Raw genomic sequence first — 17,473 nt, forward strand, 5'->3', positions numbered from 1 at the left:
CACTGATCACAAGTAGTTTATGGAAATCTTACTCTGGCCACTCTGAAGTAAGTAGTTCTGCATGTTATCTTGCAAGTTTTAAACTCATGATGTATTTTTAAATCTTTCAGCATACACTGTGCTTTTGAACTTCAATGATTTAAAATGTGTAAATAGAATGAAAGCCATCAGAGAAACATCAACCATGAGAACTTTGCTGCATAAAAATTAAGTATATGAAGGGTATAGATTTTTCTACTATAAATGAAATTGTAAGAAATACAGGTAGGCAAGAATAATTACAACATCATTAATTAAATAGTGGCTTAAAAATGCAAGTCACATAGCAGTGCTGCACATGGCACCTTTCCACTAGCTGGAAACTGAAACAGGATTATTTCAGTTTTGAAAGAAATCATGAATGGTATAGAGCAGTTGTCTCATTCTCATCATACAGAGAGGTGACACCATGCACATACTGCTTCAGTCTTCAGATATTTTTTTATAAAAGAATCTGAACATATATTATTGCATTGCTATAATACCACCTGATTTACTTATAAGTTTTTCTTCTTAATTTATAAGTGATAGATGGGTGGATCATAACAAGCTCATGTGTACAACAGCTGTTGTTCACAGACAATCTCTCTGAGTGCTAATGCCCTTATAAAAAGGAAGAAGCAATAAAAATAAATTAATGCATCTTTTTGCAACACCAAAAAAAGCATAAATAAAAGGAGACTTGCAGCATATAGATTTTTAATTTTTTTTTATTATTTGTACCAAGTGGTCTCTTAGTCTTGCCTTGGTACGCAGGTGAGGACAGAGATCATCCTTCAGTTATGACTGTCTGAAATGGCTGCTCTATGGGAAATCAGAAGCTGAATGGGATGCCAACCTGAAGTTTGCTTTTCACTGACAGAGGGTAGGCTTAGATTAAATATTAGGGAAAAGTTCTTCCCTGTGATGGTGGTGAGGCTCTGGCACAGGTTACCCAGACAAGCTGTGGCTGCCCCATTCTTTGAAGAGTTTAAAACCAGCTTGGACAGTGCTTAGAGCAACATGGTCTAGTGGAAGTTGTCCCATGGCTGGTGGGTGGAGCTGGATGACCTGCAAAGACCCTTCCAACCCAAACCAGTCCATGATTTTATATATCTACCGAACACTGAAACATGAGGTCTGTCAGATAAAGAACTTCACTGCTGAAAGATTCAATCAAAAGTCCTTCAAGGACTCTTGGATATGGTTGTGCTCAAAGCTGTATCATGATAGATTTACATATACTTGTATACATACACACACACACACGAAGTTGGACTCATTTAGCTGTAGCTATTTATGACAGAGCATGGACATCTCCCATTAGACCAGGTTGCTCCAAACCTCATCCAACTGGTCTTGAACACTTCCATTAGAACTCGATACACTGAGTTACATACACCAGTTATTGTACTTCTTTCACATAGCCTGTGGACATATCTAAGTGCTTTAATGTTTTTAACTATGCACTCGAAACACACAAACAATAGCCCAGGACTAATGCTAATGATTACTGATGGCATGCATTTATAAAAGCTTAAAGGTTTGTTGGTAGAGTATTTTTGTTTCCTATGACATAGCTGAACTGAAGCTCCAAATGAGCTGAGAGTAATTAAAGCTGAAGGCATCTGATGGAAACTCTGGCAGCTGTCCAGCTCACTAGAATTTGAATAAAAGCAGAAAAACTTCCTTGCATCTGGAACAAAGAAATGCCATCACTGAAGTATATGAGAGAAAAAGGGGGAAGGGATCCCATGTAGAGCCCTGGAAAACCAAAATACAAAAAAAAGAGCAGCACTTCCAGAATATTTAATACAAAAAAAAAGGGTGAACTAACTTAATTTCAACACAAGTGACAGGAAGAAATTATTTCTTTTTCTTCCTTATCTTTTCTGTTTCAGAAACCCTAAACAAACCAAGAGCAAGTTTTTCAGGCTTCAAGCTCTAACTCATTTGCTATAACAAGAAAATCTCAGACAACAGATAATTAAAAACAAATATATAAATAGGACCATGTCCATGTTAGTCTTACAGATCTTGACCTGACAGTGGCAAGAGGGGGAACAATTAAATTCATTTTTTTGGTTTATGTGTTATATTTGGTCCAATTCTTAAAGTTGATTCATAGGAAAGGCTAAATACGAGTACCATATCTTGCATTTATAAAACAATCTCAGACTTTACAGTGCAGCACACACACTAATTTGGTATTTACTACAGTATAAAAAACAACATTCCTTCAGCTCTAAAAAAAACCACAATAAAGGGTGAAAAAAAGAAAAAAGAAAAAAGAAAAAAAGAGAAGCATTCTATTAATTTCAGGGAGTTATTACTAAGATTATTTTTACTCAATACAATCAAATTCTATATAGGCTGGGATTTTTCTTCTCTCTGAATGCCATGAATAGAGTTGTAAATATGTTTTCATTGTGCAGCAGCTGTATCAGCTCTTTGTGCTTTTTAACTAAACTAATTATTTAACTCATTGTGTGACTGTTCCTGGAATTTGTTTTGAGGAACATATACCTCTGGAAATTGCTTCCACTCATTTTCAGCAGAAGTACTGTCCCTAAGTTTAGCTACTTGTGTTAAGGCATAGAGTACTGTCTGTGGAGAATCATTTACTTACGGAGATCTAACATGCTTGTTTCACAAAATTACCCTTTCGTTCTTTAATGCCCTGCACCATCTTCTGCTGCCTTCATAAGTCTATTACATTTCCAGGTCCTAACTCAGGTTTCTAGGTTTAGCTACAGTTTATCTGTCCTGAATCTGTCCTAAAATGAGTGCATGGTCATGGGATATGGGATATGGCTCAATGACAGCAAGTCTCTACACATACTTCTTACAACTTTAGGCTGAAAAATTTAAGGTAATAGTAAAACTGTTGGACAGTTATGCTTTCAAAATTATTCTTTGCAATGTTATCTTGCACAGAAAATACGGTAATATAATTACACAAACTGAAATAACAAAAATAAAGAAAACAACTTTAACACCTCTTGACTGGAAGATGAGCAAATGTTTAAGTAAAAGATGAGATAAGGATCAGATCTTAAGCAGCTGAGTCAGGTAAGAAAGTGCAAGACAGTTTCCTAGAAGAGGAAGTTATATATCTAAATGGAAGGTTGGGCAGGAAGAAATACAGAGAGAGGATTCAAAGGCTGCACTATTTGTTTGTTTTATTGTTTTGGGCCTTTGATATAAAAATGATAGCAGAGACACTGAACACATGATAAGAGAAGGGAGGCAAAGGGTACTGAGTAGTATCAAATTAAAAGCAGTTTGGTACTACTACAGCACATGTAATTTTTTGTTTATGTTATTGTTATTGTTAGTGTTATTATTGATAATTTATCACATAGTTAATAATGACGACGATGAGATGATGATGATGATGATGATGATGTGATGATGTCAGTAGTAAAGAAGTTTAACTAGTAGTGCTAATTAAATCTATTTAAAATGAAATTATGCTATCTGATTTGCTTGATAGGTTTCTTGGATTATATAAGATTATCTCTACTATCTTTATATAATATCTTTATATCTTTACTATAGAGAACAGCCTCCTCCTCACAAATCACTGGTGAGAAAGTCAGATAATAATACAGGGGGGCATAGGGAAGAGAACAAGTATCTACAATAATTCATAATATATTGAGTGAGGTCACATCCTGAATATTTTGTTCGCTTCTGATCTCCATACTACAAGAAAGACAAGGAATTACTGTAGAAGGTCCAGATGGGCCACAGAAGATGATGAGGGGTTTGGAGCATCTCTCATGCTGAGAGACTGTAGGAGCTGAGCCTATTTAGCCTAAAGAAGAGAAGATTGAGAGGGAATTTTGTTAATGCAGATAAACATCTTGAAGTCGGGTGCTGAGAGAAAGGTGTCAGACTCTTTTCAGTGGTGCGCACTGACAGGATGAGGAATAATGGCCATAAAATAAAACACGAGAAATCTCATCTCAACATGAGGAAGACCTTTTTTACAATGGGGGTGGCAGAGCACTGGGACTGGCTGCCCAATAAAGCTGTAGGGTCTCTGTCTGGAGATATTCAAAACCCACCACAACCTTGACTTGGCAGGGCAGTTGGATTTGCAGAGATCCCTTCCAACCCTAACTATTCTGTGATTTTATGGTATTTTGTTTCAAAATATTATGTTCTTTTTTTCCCTCTAGTTATGACAAGGGCATGAATCTGAAACTGAAGGAAATCTGGTGTAGATAACTCACATGTTAGGCAAACCACAAAAAAAAGCAACATGATGGAAATAGCACCCTGAGACAGGATGCTCAGATGACTTAGTGAGTCTTTAATGACTCAGAAATTCTGAAATACTTTTAAAAAGGATGTGGTTATTTCTGTATGGGGAAAAAGATATCAACTGTTGCATGACACTTCACCCTACTTTTACTCAGGACTCTAATGAAATTGCCTATGGTTGCCAAAATATAAGCACAATGTACTGAACACATTTCTCCTGCCATTACAGGAGTAATGGCAGGAGTAAGGAGGAAAAAACACTTAAATTTAATCTAATCTTAGTTCTGTATCAAAGAAATTATACCTTCTCTTCTTTGTTTGGCACTGGCCCTCAAAGTCAGAAAATTTTGGCTTTAAAGAAGTGCCAGACTCTTCTGATGAGAGATAATTCTTCTCCCTAGCCATTTGCCTAGAGAAAACCAGGATTAATGGATACAGCAATAGGACAGAGTTTACCTTGTCTAGATGAATCTTCAGCCTGGTGGGTTTCAAATGTTTAGGCTCACAGTTTTGAATTAGATGGAGTACTTGCTGAATTCTCTCTTGCACATAGAGTTGGAGAAGAAAAGTCAGGCTTTCACTCTCTATCACTGGGCTATGAAGGAAGACTATAGTAAGGTAACATTATTATACAATTTTGTACGTCAAACATTTGAAAAACATAAAACATTTGTAAAATTTGTACATCAACAATTTGGTATACAAACATCTTGTCAAATCAGCCATTTATTATTATTATTCCTACATGACTGTATTGTTATGCCTTACTTCTTATAAATACAGGTAGTAACTCACTAGTCCAATGCTTGCCCACCCTCAAATCACATGACACAAGTTAAAATACTTGAAAATTACCTGGATGGTGGTGGAAAGTGCACCCTCAGTTTGCTGGGCTATGACACTGTGATGACAAGCAGATACGGGGAGGAGTGGGTGACATGCCAGAGGGTTGTGCTGTCATCCAGAGGGATGGAGAAATGGGCTGACATAAAGATTGTGTAGTTCAAGAAATGCAAAATCATGAAGCTGGGAACAACAGCACCAGGCACCGGTATATACTGGGACCACCCAGCTAGAAATCAGCTCTGCACTAAATCCAATAGGTCCTGTTGGACTAGAATGTAGTCATTCATTCATGTCAGTGAGGTTGTTAAAGTAAGCATCCAAGAGTAATGAAATTATAAAATGGCAGAATTTGGAGAAATGGTCCAACCTTTTTAATTTTTTCTGGGGGGAGGAGGGTGTATATGTGTGTGGGTATATGATATGAGGTTGGTATTACTAACTACATTACATGTTTTTTTCCCTACCCCTTCCGGGATTTTATAAACGAAAACTACATTTTGGCATTTTGCTCAGATTTGTAAAATCTGCTGGTAACATTTGAAATAAAGAAAAGTTTTTAAGATTATACATTAATACATGGCTCAAAATACAAGAAATTATAGGATTGGACTTGTAAACAGAATAAATATAACCTCCTTTAATGCTACAGCACTTGTGCATTTTTTATTCCCTTGACAGCTCTTTCCTCTTCAGGTTAATCTCCCAAAACAGTCAGACAATTGGGTTCTCCCTGTATTTCACTAGAAGCAGTAGGTTTTCCCTCGCATTTGTTAAAAGCTGGGTACATTCCACTCAGAAAGCAAAGGTACAAAAAAAAAACCTAAAGAAAAAATGCTTCCCATCTCCCTTCTTCCCTCTCCACTGGGGGGGATGTCTGATAATGGGTTTCATGACACAGCTAAGCAACCCTTCTTCCAGATGTGGGCCTGTCTTGGCCCTTCATACTAATTACTATCACCTTGGAAGATATTTAGGAAAGCAAGATGGAGATAGGCAGTTCCTACTGCTTTTATACGGCAATTTTTACAACTGAAACATGGTGTCTTGTACGCTGTGGATGGATTAAAGTCTGTGTGAACAGGATTGCTGTTTTTCAATGAGTCTCAACAATTTAAGATCTTAAGCAGTTGTTAATGTGTAAAACTCTTGATGTGACACTGATAATAAAGTTTTCATATTGCTGCTTATGGAATTGTTGGTACAGTACTCTCACAATAACACTGCAGAACAACTCATATGAGACCTTGCTTCTCCACTGACATGGTATTACTCTCAAATATGACATATTTTCTGTACCTGCTAGGTAGGAATTGCCTTAATTTAATCCTAGAGCCTGATATGATCCATGATCATAAGTTATGTGATGAGGCATGGTAAAGGTCTAACAAAAAGAGTGTCTATTCTTGCTATGCTGGCATCCAAACTCAGAGACAGAAAAAGGCAGAATATGGCCAAATGCTGGTATTCGTACAAGGAGGTAATGTCAGGCATTCCTGTTGTCCAGGTACTCTATTCCCCTGGAAACACAGGTGATGCAAATAGGTGGATTGGCTGGTTAGGACAGTAGAGTGGTTGGAAGGGTGAGAAAGAAAAGGAGGAAGGCAAATGCAGAATTAACTAGATGGTTTGGCATAGAAGTAACTAAACAAATTTATGTCAATGCAAATTTTCATTCTCACAAGAATACATTATCCAGAGGAAATCTGAGTTACAGATATGTGAGTTCAGTTGTAGACTGGAACAGTATCTTGTGCAGTATCTGCTGTAAATCACATACACAAGCCCGTAACTTTTTCAATTATTATCTGCTTTGATTGAGGCATGAAATAGCCAGGCTTTCAAAGGCAAGCCCAATTACCATAGGAGGTGATCTGTCAGTCCTTCTCTCCCCTGCTAATGAACAAAACCTCAGAAGCACCAATATTAAGAAGCATCCTTTCTGAGTGACAAGGGACACTGTCTTCTCTTGTGAAATGTAATAGGAGCTAATCTGCTGCCATAGAGAGATCTTTCCCTGCAGTGAGAACCAGATTTAAAAGATGGAGCAGTAGGTTCAAATACCTACATGAAGACCAGTGAAGACCACTGCCAGCTCTAAATTCGTTAGAAAGGGACTGTAACCTTATCTGAAATCTGCCAGTCTGATTTTGTTCCTCTGGGAATTCCTGATCACCACCTGGCATGAACTTAATCAGAAGCTAGAACCCTTTATTCCCATAATGGTGCCCCTATGCTCGCCTGCTGAAAGACTAGATGTGCCTAGTCTTTGTGTATTTCAAGGCAGCTCCTTGTTTCCTTTTTACCATGTACACTGCAATTTCTCATTAGTTAGAAGGATACTAGTATTTAGCCTTCCCTAATTTTCCATTCACCATGCTAAACCCTGCTACTGTTATAAGCATATATACAGTACAGTTTCCAAAATACAGCCAAAGCCTGTTGTATTCATATTATATACTCTGTGATTAATACACTTCTGCGAACAGCTCATCTTTCACTGTTTTACAGAAAAAAAACTTTGAAGAATTAATGTGTCATTGCTCATTACGAGGAAATGGATATTGTGGAGGGTGACAGGCCCTCCAGCCTAGAGACTCTGTGCTCCCATGGAGAAGACGAAGCCTGAAGTCTGGAAAGCTTTAAGAAGCCCCCTAAGTGAAAGCCCTCAGGTGGGCACCACTCTCCGTCATGGTGGTGTGAGGAGCTGCCCCCAGAGTGCCTTGCAACATATGTTAATCTTATGGATCCTATTTGCCCTTCCCCTTTCGTTCTGCCCCTGAGCCCTCAGTCCATTCGCCTGCTGCTCTACCCACCCCCTGCTTTTCCCATATAAACCCCTGCACCCTCACTTCCTGGAAAGTTCTTGTCCCTGGCACCCTTCACTAAATGCTCCCTTTATAATAAAGGCTCTGTCTCTGAGGAATGCCATACCAGGCTCTGTCTCTCGTCTCCACGTCACCCGGAGCTGACCTGCTGCTCTGCAGACCCAGCTCGTCGTGCCAGGGTCCTGCAGTGTGCCCATTAGGATGCTTCTCTAGGAAGGTCGTGGCATGGCAAGAAGACCACTGCCCGTTGCGACAGGATATCCCTGCAAGTTGTGCAATATCAGTGAAGGTTGCAAAGCTATTCACAGGTGCTGACAAAGCAGCAAATGAACTATATACCAGAACATCTTGGAAAATCTTAGATTAAATTTAAACAGTGTTAATGAGTTATCACTTAAATGTCAAATGAAACTAGCATTTTTTGCAGCTAAATGCCACTACAATAATTGCCCCTATGGAGCAGATGCCATACATCAGATGCAATGTTTAAATTTCCCCTTTTTTCTAATCATTGTGAATGTCATGTTGAAACGTATTTATAAGACTTCTATGCCTTTCAAAGCAATTGGGTTCAGCATTATCACCGTTAAATTTTTAGGTACCTGTAATTTAAATAGAATAGTGAAATGACCGCTAGTTTAATTGTTTAATATCTTTTAGAATTCAATCCACAGTAAGTCAAAATTTAGTAGTCACTGTGTGAGTATGTTTAGGTTATTCTAGAATGAGTTACAACACTCCTTGAAACTATAGACTACATATATTCCTACTCCTAGTAGTTTCATACTCTGGAACTGATTTCAAAGTCAGCAACAGAAATACAACTAGTTTAAACAAATTGCTTCATACAAGTAAATTCTATCACAAACATAAGAGATATCTGCAGTTAGGGCATACATGCCTTAATAATCTGTTGTAAACCCTTGACAATTAATTATTGACATTAATTGCTTTGTACCAATAAGATACAATGAGATATTGTTTTGCCAAAAATGAATATGATGAGCTATTTTGATGTAACTAATGACTTAAGATCATGCTTTTTTAAGGGTATAAAACTTGAGAAAACCTTGTAATAAAGAAGCCATTGTTGTCTCTGCACAAGGGATGTGTGTCCATCTCAACAATGATAAAATGTCAAGAAGTTTAGAAGTCTGGGCAGTTACAAAATAAAAACCACAGTATTTTACCTATTAAATCTTGAAGTTAGATTAATTTAGTGTCTTGAGTCATAGAATCCCATAACAAAAATACCTAAGAACTGGAGTTAGCATATTGGATTTTAATACCCTATTTCTTCTTTCAAATTGAGAAACATATCTTAATGGAAAAAAATCATCCCATGAAGGAAGTTGTTTCATGTGAATATATACATAAGGAAATAGGAATCTTCATATACAGAATGGATGCTTTAGATGTGTTAGACTGACCTCAGACACAGTTACTCATTTTGCAAATACATTTTATATGCCTCACATGCAAATACTAGTTTCACTAGTAGAGTGAGTAAGTGTATACAGAAGATTTCATTTCATTTCATTCAAGATTTCATGTGAGCAGACATTTTAAAACTTAATTGGCTTTATACTGATCTGATGTCCAGGAAATTAGATCTGGCTACATCTTAGTATAAAGAAAAATCTGTTACGTGAATCGGCATTTTTCTCTCCTTATTTTTCAGTTTTCAACAACACAATTCATGAAGATGTTAATTTAAAAATGTAGGCCAAAAAGAATTATTTTTTTTTTTCTAGTAACTTACATGAAAATTTTAAATTCATGTTATCAAAATTCATTCAAGTTATCAAAGTAAGTTATCAAAATAACTTGCACTACTATTATTTTTTAAGCTTCATTATATAAACATTCCTTGAAAAGACCAATCTGTAGCTTACACATTACACTACATTATATTACAGCTATATCTAGAGTTTTACCCTTTAATTGTTCTATTAAGCAGGACATAAATTTCTACCATCAATGCAGAATATGAGCATGCTGACAATATATGCATTAAAGATTTTTCTTGATTTTTACAGGTGATACATATATCTATGCCTGACAGAAATATCCTTTATTTAAATACAAGATATAGGTAGATGTTTTTTATTAAGACATTGGAACTAATAACCACAAACTGAGAAATTATTTTATTGAAATGAGTGAGAATGATGTATTTCTCAATGGTGTTACTGACTGTTTATTTAAAAATTTTAGAGTAAACAGCACAAAAAATTACCCAAATTTAAAATGAAAGACAGTCTTCCATGCAACATCTGGGTTTATCCTGCGCAGGTTACATCACCGGTCTCAGAGGAAGTTCTGTAGTTATTTAGAGTGTAGCTATATTTTCCTGTTTGTTCATTCTAATCATGCTTTTTTTTCCTTTCCTAGCTGCTGTAGAAGCATCTACACAATCATCCAAGATACCTAAGCAGCTACAAAAACACAAAGATGTTTGTCAACATGTAACTATTATCCATCAACAAGCCAAAGGTACACTGCAGAAACCTAAGCTCCATCATTACTTAGAACCCTTATGGAACTTAGATGTAATTAACTAAGTGTCGTGGTTTTAAAGCAGTAACTAAAAAAATTACTTATTTTTTGCTGTGAGATATGGATTAGAGCAAGAGCAAAACAGGCTTAAAACTTAAAAAAGAATAAAGAAAGTTTATTAATAAACTACAAGAATAAGAACACCAGAATAAACTTCCAGAAAACTCTTTTTATCCCCTACTACTCACCATTCCCTTGCTCACATGACAACAGAGACAAAAACTTTGGAACTTTGGTGTTTAAAATAGTCCCAGTTCTTGCTGGAGTCTTTTCATCAGTCTTTGTAGAGAAACAGAAGTCTCTTTCTGCTAATCTATGGAGTTTCTCATAAGAAAAACTATTTCTATTATAGCTTTCTATTTTTCTGATGCTAGCTGCCCGGAAATCTTGTCATCAGAAATTCACTCTTCCCATTTCACATCACTCTGAGGTGTGTATGGGCCATGAGTCTAGGGATGTCATTTTAAGGATGAGTTATTCAAAGGCAAAAGTCCTCTTTATCTGTCTCTGTGAGCTCCACTGGAAAACTGTTTTCTCATTGCCCCCAAGGCTTCAAATTTTCACTTCACTCTGTTCCAGCACTTCACTGTATCACAATTATTCTACTTTTTACTCAAAATCTACACTTTGAACACTCTATTCCTCCCTATATACTCTGTCATGAATTAAAGGAGTTTTTTCAAGACCTTATTGTCCATTTCCATAGCTTTAACAGAAAAATATTTCAGCTTATAAAGGTAGAGCTTGTTCTCTACCTTTTCTGAAGCTTAATTCTTTTCTTTACTGTTTCTGATAGTTTATAAAGTCTCTTTACATGTTGATTACTCTCTTTTTCTCTCTCTGGATAAAAGGATTAATCTGCAAGTCTCATCTGGGTAATGAAAAGGTTAAAATTGTCCAGGCTTTGTAGATGGTTCTGTGACCTCTGCAGGAGCAGCAGCTGGAGCTGTCTGCGATGGAAGATTCTTCATGGCTGCTCTGGAGAGTGTGGTCCCTGCCTCAGCCTGCCGCAGGTCAAGAGCTTTTTTTTTTTTTCCTTTCTTTACTCGGCAGTCTCTGGTGAATTCAGTCACAGCAAAAACTGCAGCCGAGCCAGGGACCGGCCTGGCCCGGCCAGAGCCCGGGGCAAGCCCCGCAGGCCCCATCTCCCAGCCGGGAGCCGCTGGGCCCAGCCCAGCCCCTGCCCGGGCCGCATGGCCTGGGCAGGGAACGGGAGGCCTGGAGCTCTGTTACCTTTCACAGCCAGAAAACAAAGAGACCAAAAGTGCTCTGACTTTACATCTTAAGGAGGTGTTCACAGGTTGACTTAACTTTTTAATGGTCAAAACTGCTGTCAATTCTTAGAAGTGACTGATAATTGGTCAGGAGGAAAGACGCCCATCAGTGATCAGCAGCTTCAACTTCCTTAGCTCCTGAAGCTATCTTAAAGGTAAAGCCACCCCATGACACTAAGCATGAAAATTATTGCATAGAAATACTTTCATGTTTAAAATTGAAAAAAAAAAAAAAAAAGCTGTCCTTTGCAACTCAGTTTTTCATTTATTCTTACTGAAAAACCTCAATAAATAACACATCAGCTTCCAAAGATGAGAATAATTTTAGTGCTGCTTTAAAATGTAACACAATTGTTCAATGTATCTATACATGGAGTCAGTATATACAGGCTCATGGGAGAATCCAAACATGCTTTCTATGAAGGCATAAATAAATACAGGTAAATATAAGAAAAAATGTTTCTCTTGCACTTATACACAGACAATAACATGGAATTTTAATAAAAGGATCACAGACATTAAGAAAGACTAGTAGAGCAATCATGTAGCACTTTTTGGTATGCTACTAAAGGTAAAGGAGCGTTGGGCTGACAGGATGTCATGGCTTACAAGTTGAGCTAGGAGCCAAGCCCCAGGCACCTGCCTGCTTAATGCCCCACCAGCAGGACTAGGGAGAGGATTGGAACGGTACAAGCCAGAAAACTCCTAGGCTCAGATATAGACAATTCAATAGGAAAAGCAAAAACCATGTACACAAGCAAAACAAGGAATCAATTCACCCTTCCCAAGGGAATGTAGTTGTTCGGCCATCATCAGGAGAGTGGGTCCCATCATTTGTAATGATGACTTGGGAAAAAACATGCCATCACTCTGAATGTTCTCCTTCCTCCTCCTCCTTCTTATCTCTACTTTATGTACTGAGCCCGATGTCACATGCTCTGGAATACCCCTTTAGTTTAGTCAGTTGGTGTTGCCTGTCCTGGTTGAGTCTCCTCCCAGCTGCCATGTACCCACAACTTCCTTGCCAGCGTGGCAAGTGTATGAAAAGCAGAAAAGCAATATATGTAGCATGACAGCTGTGCAGGTAGGAAGAAACAGCACTCTCTGTAATTGTTTATTTTACACCTGTGGGTAAAAGGGGAAGAACTGGAACAGTTGGAGCATTACAGGTTCTTCATTATGAGAAAGCTGCTTTCTTATCACTCCATCCTATGTCAGTAAGACTAAAAATTCCTCTGCTGCTATTAATTTCTGAAATAAGATATCACTTTAGAAAAGCGGAAATAAACTGTGTTCAAGCAGAAGAGAAAAACAGGAAATAAGGAGTGAAAGTTTTGTGGTATTTGTATCTACTATCCAAGCAACACCTTCTATTTTAATAACTGAAATACTGTGTTATACTGGATGTGGCTTTTCACCCTAATAAGCATTAATGTTTAACAGATTTCAAATGTTGTAAAAAACCCTAATTGATTCTTTGACACATCTATGAACTAGCTTCTTACTTTACTGATGGAGAAGGAATACCCTTGCTTAAATTACTTGCCCAATGCCATACAAGCCAGTGATAAAGCCTGAATAACTGAGCTCCTAATCAGGCATACATCTGCCTGCCTGTCACTGTTCTCACAATATGTACTAATATATTAGCTCAAACTAGGGAACATGCAAATAAACTTTTCAGGGAAGCTAGCTTGACATCATTCTGACACAGCAGGGATGAAGGACTGACTATCCTAGTGTCATTTATACCAGGGATTTCAGAAAAAGACATATTTGCAGAAGATCAAGAAGAATCAGTAAAAATATTGTTATGCTTGCCCCTTCATACAAATACATCCATTAAAACAAAGCGTCCCAGGAAGGCTTATAGCTACAGTTTTGCATAGTCCTTAGGGAAGCATGGAGTTGGACTCAATGATCCTTATAGATCACTTCCAATCTGAGATATTTCATGATTCTAAACAGGGAGCTGACTTCCAACGCTTAAGAACTGACACGAGGTGATGTGTAAAACCTCCAGCACCAACTGACTTGGGATGGCAACCTTGTCTGCAAAGTAAGCAGAAAAGGTGTGCTGGGTGCAGAGAGATAACAGCTCAGCTGATATTACTAAGAACTGTTTCTCTCTCTGCAGAATCTTTTTCAAATTTAAAACTGTTCTCACCAAAATAAACCTCCTGAAAGAGTGTCACCAAAATAAACCTCCTGAAAGAGTGTTGTAGACACATTACCCCCTCCTGAGTGAAATTCTTAGCACAGCTGTCCTTCTAGTCCCCACACCCCCACACACATGCTGCTGCCCTGGAGGCACTTAGAAAAGCTTGCCTCATAAAGGGAATCTTATAAATATTTACACTGCACTTCTATATTTAGGCTTATTGCTACTACTGCAGTGACAAGGCTGTGTTAAAATTATTTTGCTTAGAAATCTGTGAGGGAAAGCAAGAAGCAGTAAAGGGAAACCCACAGAAAGAGCAGCCTACAACATTCTTTGAAATTACAGTTTCTTAAAGCAGAAAAACAGCAGTAAATGGATGTATTCCAATGGTATAAACTGAGGGCTAGAGCCAACTTCTCTTTTCACTGTGAGCCTGGGCACAAAACCAGCATAATTCCATATATCTTAATACTGTAAGTTGGAAGCAGAGTTAGCCCTCAGAAGGAAAGGCATGAAACAATTCCAGTAGATAAAAAGAGCTTGAGAGCTGTGAAAGTAGTAGCAGTAGTTTGTTTTACTGGCCTCAGGAAAAATTCACCTAATACTTTTGGGTAATGCAAAGCTTTGAAAACCTGAATGTTTAGATGCTTTCTGAGAATTGTAGAGAAACATGCAACTGTAAATGTGCTGCTATTTGTCAGCTCTGTTAACACTGGGGAGGGAAAAAAAAAAATCTAAAGATATCTACCTATTGTATTGCCTGGTAATGACAAATATATGATCCCAGAGGTACTTCGGTGTAAAGTGAAGCTGATGTACCAAGCAAACCCGCTTAAGGGAGAAAAATGGTTGATGATGAAGGTAGGCATAGGTTTGCAGAAGATGGGGTTGAGAGCTTACAAAGTTGAATAACATGAAAGACATAGTTTCAGGGAAGTACACAGTAAGTAGCAATGGAGTCACAGTACTTAAAAGAAAAAACAGTACCACCTACCAGGATGTATTTTTAAAATTTATTTTTAGAATAGAATCAGAATTACTAAGGTTGAAAAATACCACCAAGATCATCGAGTTCAACTATCAATTTAACACTGACAAGTCCACCATGAAACCATGTCCTCATGCACCACATCCACGATTTTTGAACATTTTCACGGATGGCGAGTCCACCGTTGCCCCAGAAGCCTGTTCCAGTGCTTGACCAACCTCTAAGTGAACTATTTTTCCCTAATATCCAGTCTAATCCTCCCTTGACAAAACCGTTTCCACTTGTTCTATCAATACCTGAAGGGAGAGTGTAGTGAGGTGGCGACTGGTCTCTTTTCTGCTGAGCCTGCAGTGCCAGGACCAGGGGAAACGGCCTCGAACCAAGACGGAGAAGATTCAGATTACACAGAATCATACAGAATACGCTGAGCTGGAAGATACCCAGCGGCGCTTCTTCACTGTTAGGGCGGTCAGGCACTGGAACACGTTACCTAGGGAGGTAATGAAGTCATCATCCCTGGACGTGCTCAATAGGCATCTGGATCTGGCGCTGGATCACACGGGTTCAGAGTCACAGTGCTCATGTCGGGTTGAACTAACGGATCCCACCCTAGTCCCGCGCGTTCCCAGCCCCTCGGCGACGGAACGAGCCCCTTGTTTCCCTGGCCCGCACAGTCCCGTCGCTCCGCACCGCCGTCCCGCACGGCCTGGACTGGCCCGCACCGCCCGCGCAGGCGCAGAGGCGCCGCGCAAGCGCGGAGCTCCCCGGGTGGGCGGGTGGTGCTTCCCTGGGGCGGCCGCGGGCCGAGGCAGTCGCGCGGGGCCCTGAGGAGCGGCTCAGCCCCCGCCCAGCCGGGCATTGTTCCCGGCCCGTGTCCGCCGGGAAGTTTCGGCCGCGTCCCGGCTCCGCTGTCTGCCGGGGCGGGGGGGGGGCGGGGTGTGGGCAGGGGCCCGGAGCCCCTTTGTCTCCTCCTCCCCGGCGTGAGGCAGCCGGTGGAGGGGGGGCGAGGTTCATCATGATGGCGGCCGAAGCCACGGGTGAGGAGGGCGGCTCGAGCGCTGCGGCCGGAACGGCGGGAGCCGTCGCCGTCGGGGAGCTGGGGCACTGCCCCGCCTTGTGCCGGGGCCGGGCGCCGGAGCCGCAAGGCCCCTTTCTGGCCGGCGGCGGCCCCTCAGGAGGGCCGGCTTTGTGTTCGGTTCTGGGGCTCCTGGAGCTGGGCGCAGGGCCGACTCCTCCAGCGGCCGCTGGGGCTGCCGATCCCGGCTTCCCCCCGCTGCCGCCGCCGCCGCCCCCGTTGGCCGGGGGTCTGGGGACAGTGGACGAGGGAGACTCGCTGGATGGGCCGGAGTACGAGGAGGAGGAGGTGGCCATTCCGCTCAACGCGCCCCCCACCAATCAGTGAGTACCCACCGCCCCCGCCTCAGTCCTTGTGGTGAGTGGGTACCGAACCGCTGGGTCCCCACCGCTATCCGGGGAAAGCGTGTGTCAAACTCGGCTGGAAGTCTCGCAGAATTTCTGCGTCCCACCCCTTCACCTTCCGTCTCTCCTCCGGTTCCGTTCCAGCAGGAAGTTTCTTTCTTGGGGACACTGCCCGGGGTCTGCGGAGGGCAGCCCACCCGCAACCCGAGAGCAGGGAGGTCGGGCTCCTTCCCTTCACCGGGAGCTGGTCCTCCGGTACTGACTGGGATCAGGTCACGGGGAAAAGGCGGTTGACTTAGATTTTTTGTAAGTTTTCATAGCAATATTGCAGGCTGCCGGGAAGAGTGAGCTGTTCTGATTGTGGTTTAGGGAAGACTTTTCCAGTCACTGGTAGCCCCTTCTTAGTAGAGCCATAAACTTAGCTTGTGTAAATGGGTTAAAAATCCCTATCCATGGCATAGAATACTTTATTTACCGTATCATCATTTTGTATTGCATTGCTTTCTGCTAAAAAAAAAAAAAAAGCTTGTTTTTTCCATATCATGTAAAAACACAGCCAGAGTGATGCCCCCATGTTGGATCTTTTTAAAAATTCAGGCTGTCTTGAATCAATGTATATAAAATGAATTAAAATAATTTCTAATTTTAAAAGCATTAGCAGAGGGATATTTTAATAAATGTTTTAACTGCCTTGCTGCTCAACCAATTTAAAGTTGTTTTCATGTAGGTTATGCTTAGAGAGAGGAGACATTTGGAATAAGCTATAAACTTATAGTTAGGTCTTTCTGTATTTATCCCTACATCAGGTTAATTTGGATTCCTGCAGTGCAGGTAATAGAAAGAATCTTGCACTAGAGGCAGACTAGTTCTTTGTTCTTTGTTTATGTTGTGTGAAATAGAAGATCAGATAGTGTTATATAGAGTCCATGTAATTAGTAAGTACTCTAAACACAACCTTTGGATTTCTCTGTAGAAAATCTGCAGGTTTACACAAAAGACTTATAAGGTGTGTATTAGAGTAGAAAATAAACCTTCCATATCCTTATCATATTCTCCCAAAAATGAAATTGTTTCAGAGTTTAAAACTTTTTCATTAGTATCATTAATATAA

General features: G+C 40.0%; 1 protein-coding gene and 1 long non-coding RNA gene across 3 annotated transcripts in view; one reads left to right on the plus strand and one right to left on the minus strand.

The window, feature by feature from the left end:
• Positions 1–10,143: 10,143 nt before the first annotated feature.
• On the minus strand, positions 10,144–11,922 carry LOC147648172 (uncharacterized). Its single transcript, XR_015280811.1, has 2 exons — positions 10,709–11,922; positions 10,144–10,399 (listed from the first exon to the last, which is right to left on the minus strand). It is a non-coding gene; the product is annotated as an uncharacterized LOC147648172 (long non-coding RNA).
• A 3,667-nt stretch (positions 11,923–15,589) lies between these two features.
• RASA1 (RAS p21 protein activator 1) overlaps positions 15,590–17,473 on the plus strand; it is a 61,054-nt gene continuing 59,170 nt past the window's right edge. Inside the window, exon 1 of one of the 2 annotated variants that reach the window (XM_086868718.1) lies at positions 15,590–16,341. In XM_086868718.1, the coding sequence (XP_086724844.1) occupies positions 15,959–16,341 (383 nt within the window). In that variant the 5' untranslated portion in view covers positions 15,590–15,958. The remainder of the gene's footprint in view (positions 16,342–17,473) is intronic. The other variant, XM_086868719.1, reaches the window with a different exon arrangement.

The sequence above is a fragment of the Cyanistes caeruleus genome, chromosome Z (assembly GCF_971803275.1).
Source record: "Cyanistes caeruleus chromosome Z, bCyaCae1.hap1.1, whole genome shotgun sequence".
Taxonomy (NCBI): Eukaryota; Metazoa; Chordata; class Aves; order Passeriformes; family Paridae; genus Cyanistes; species Cyanistes caeruleus.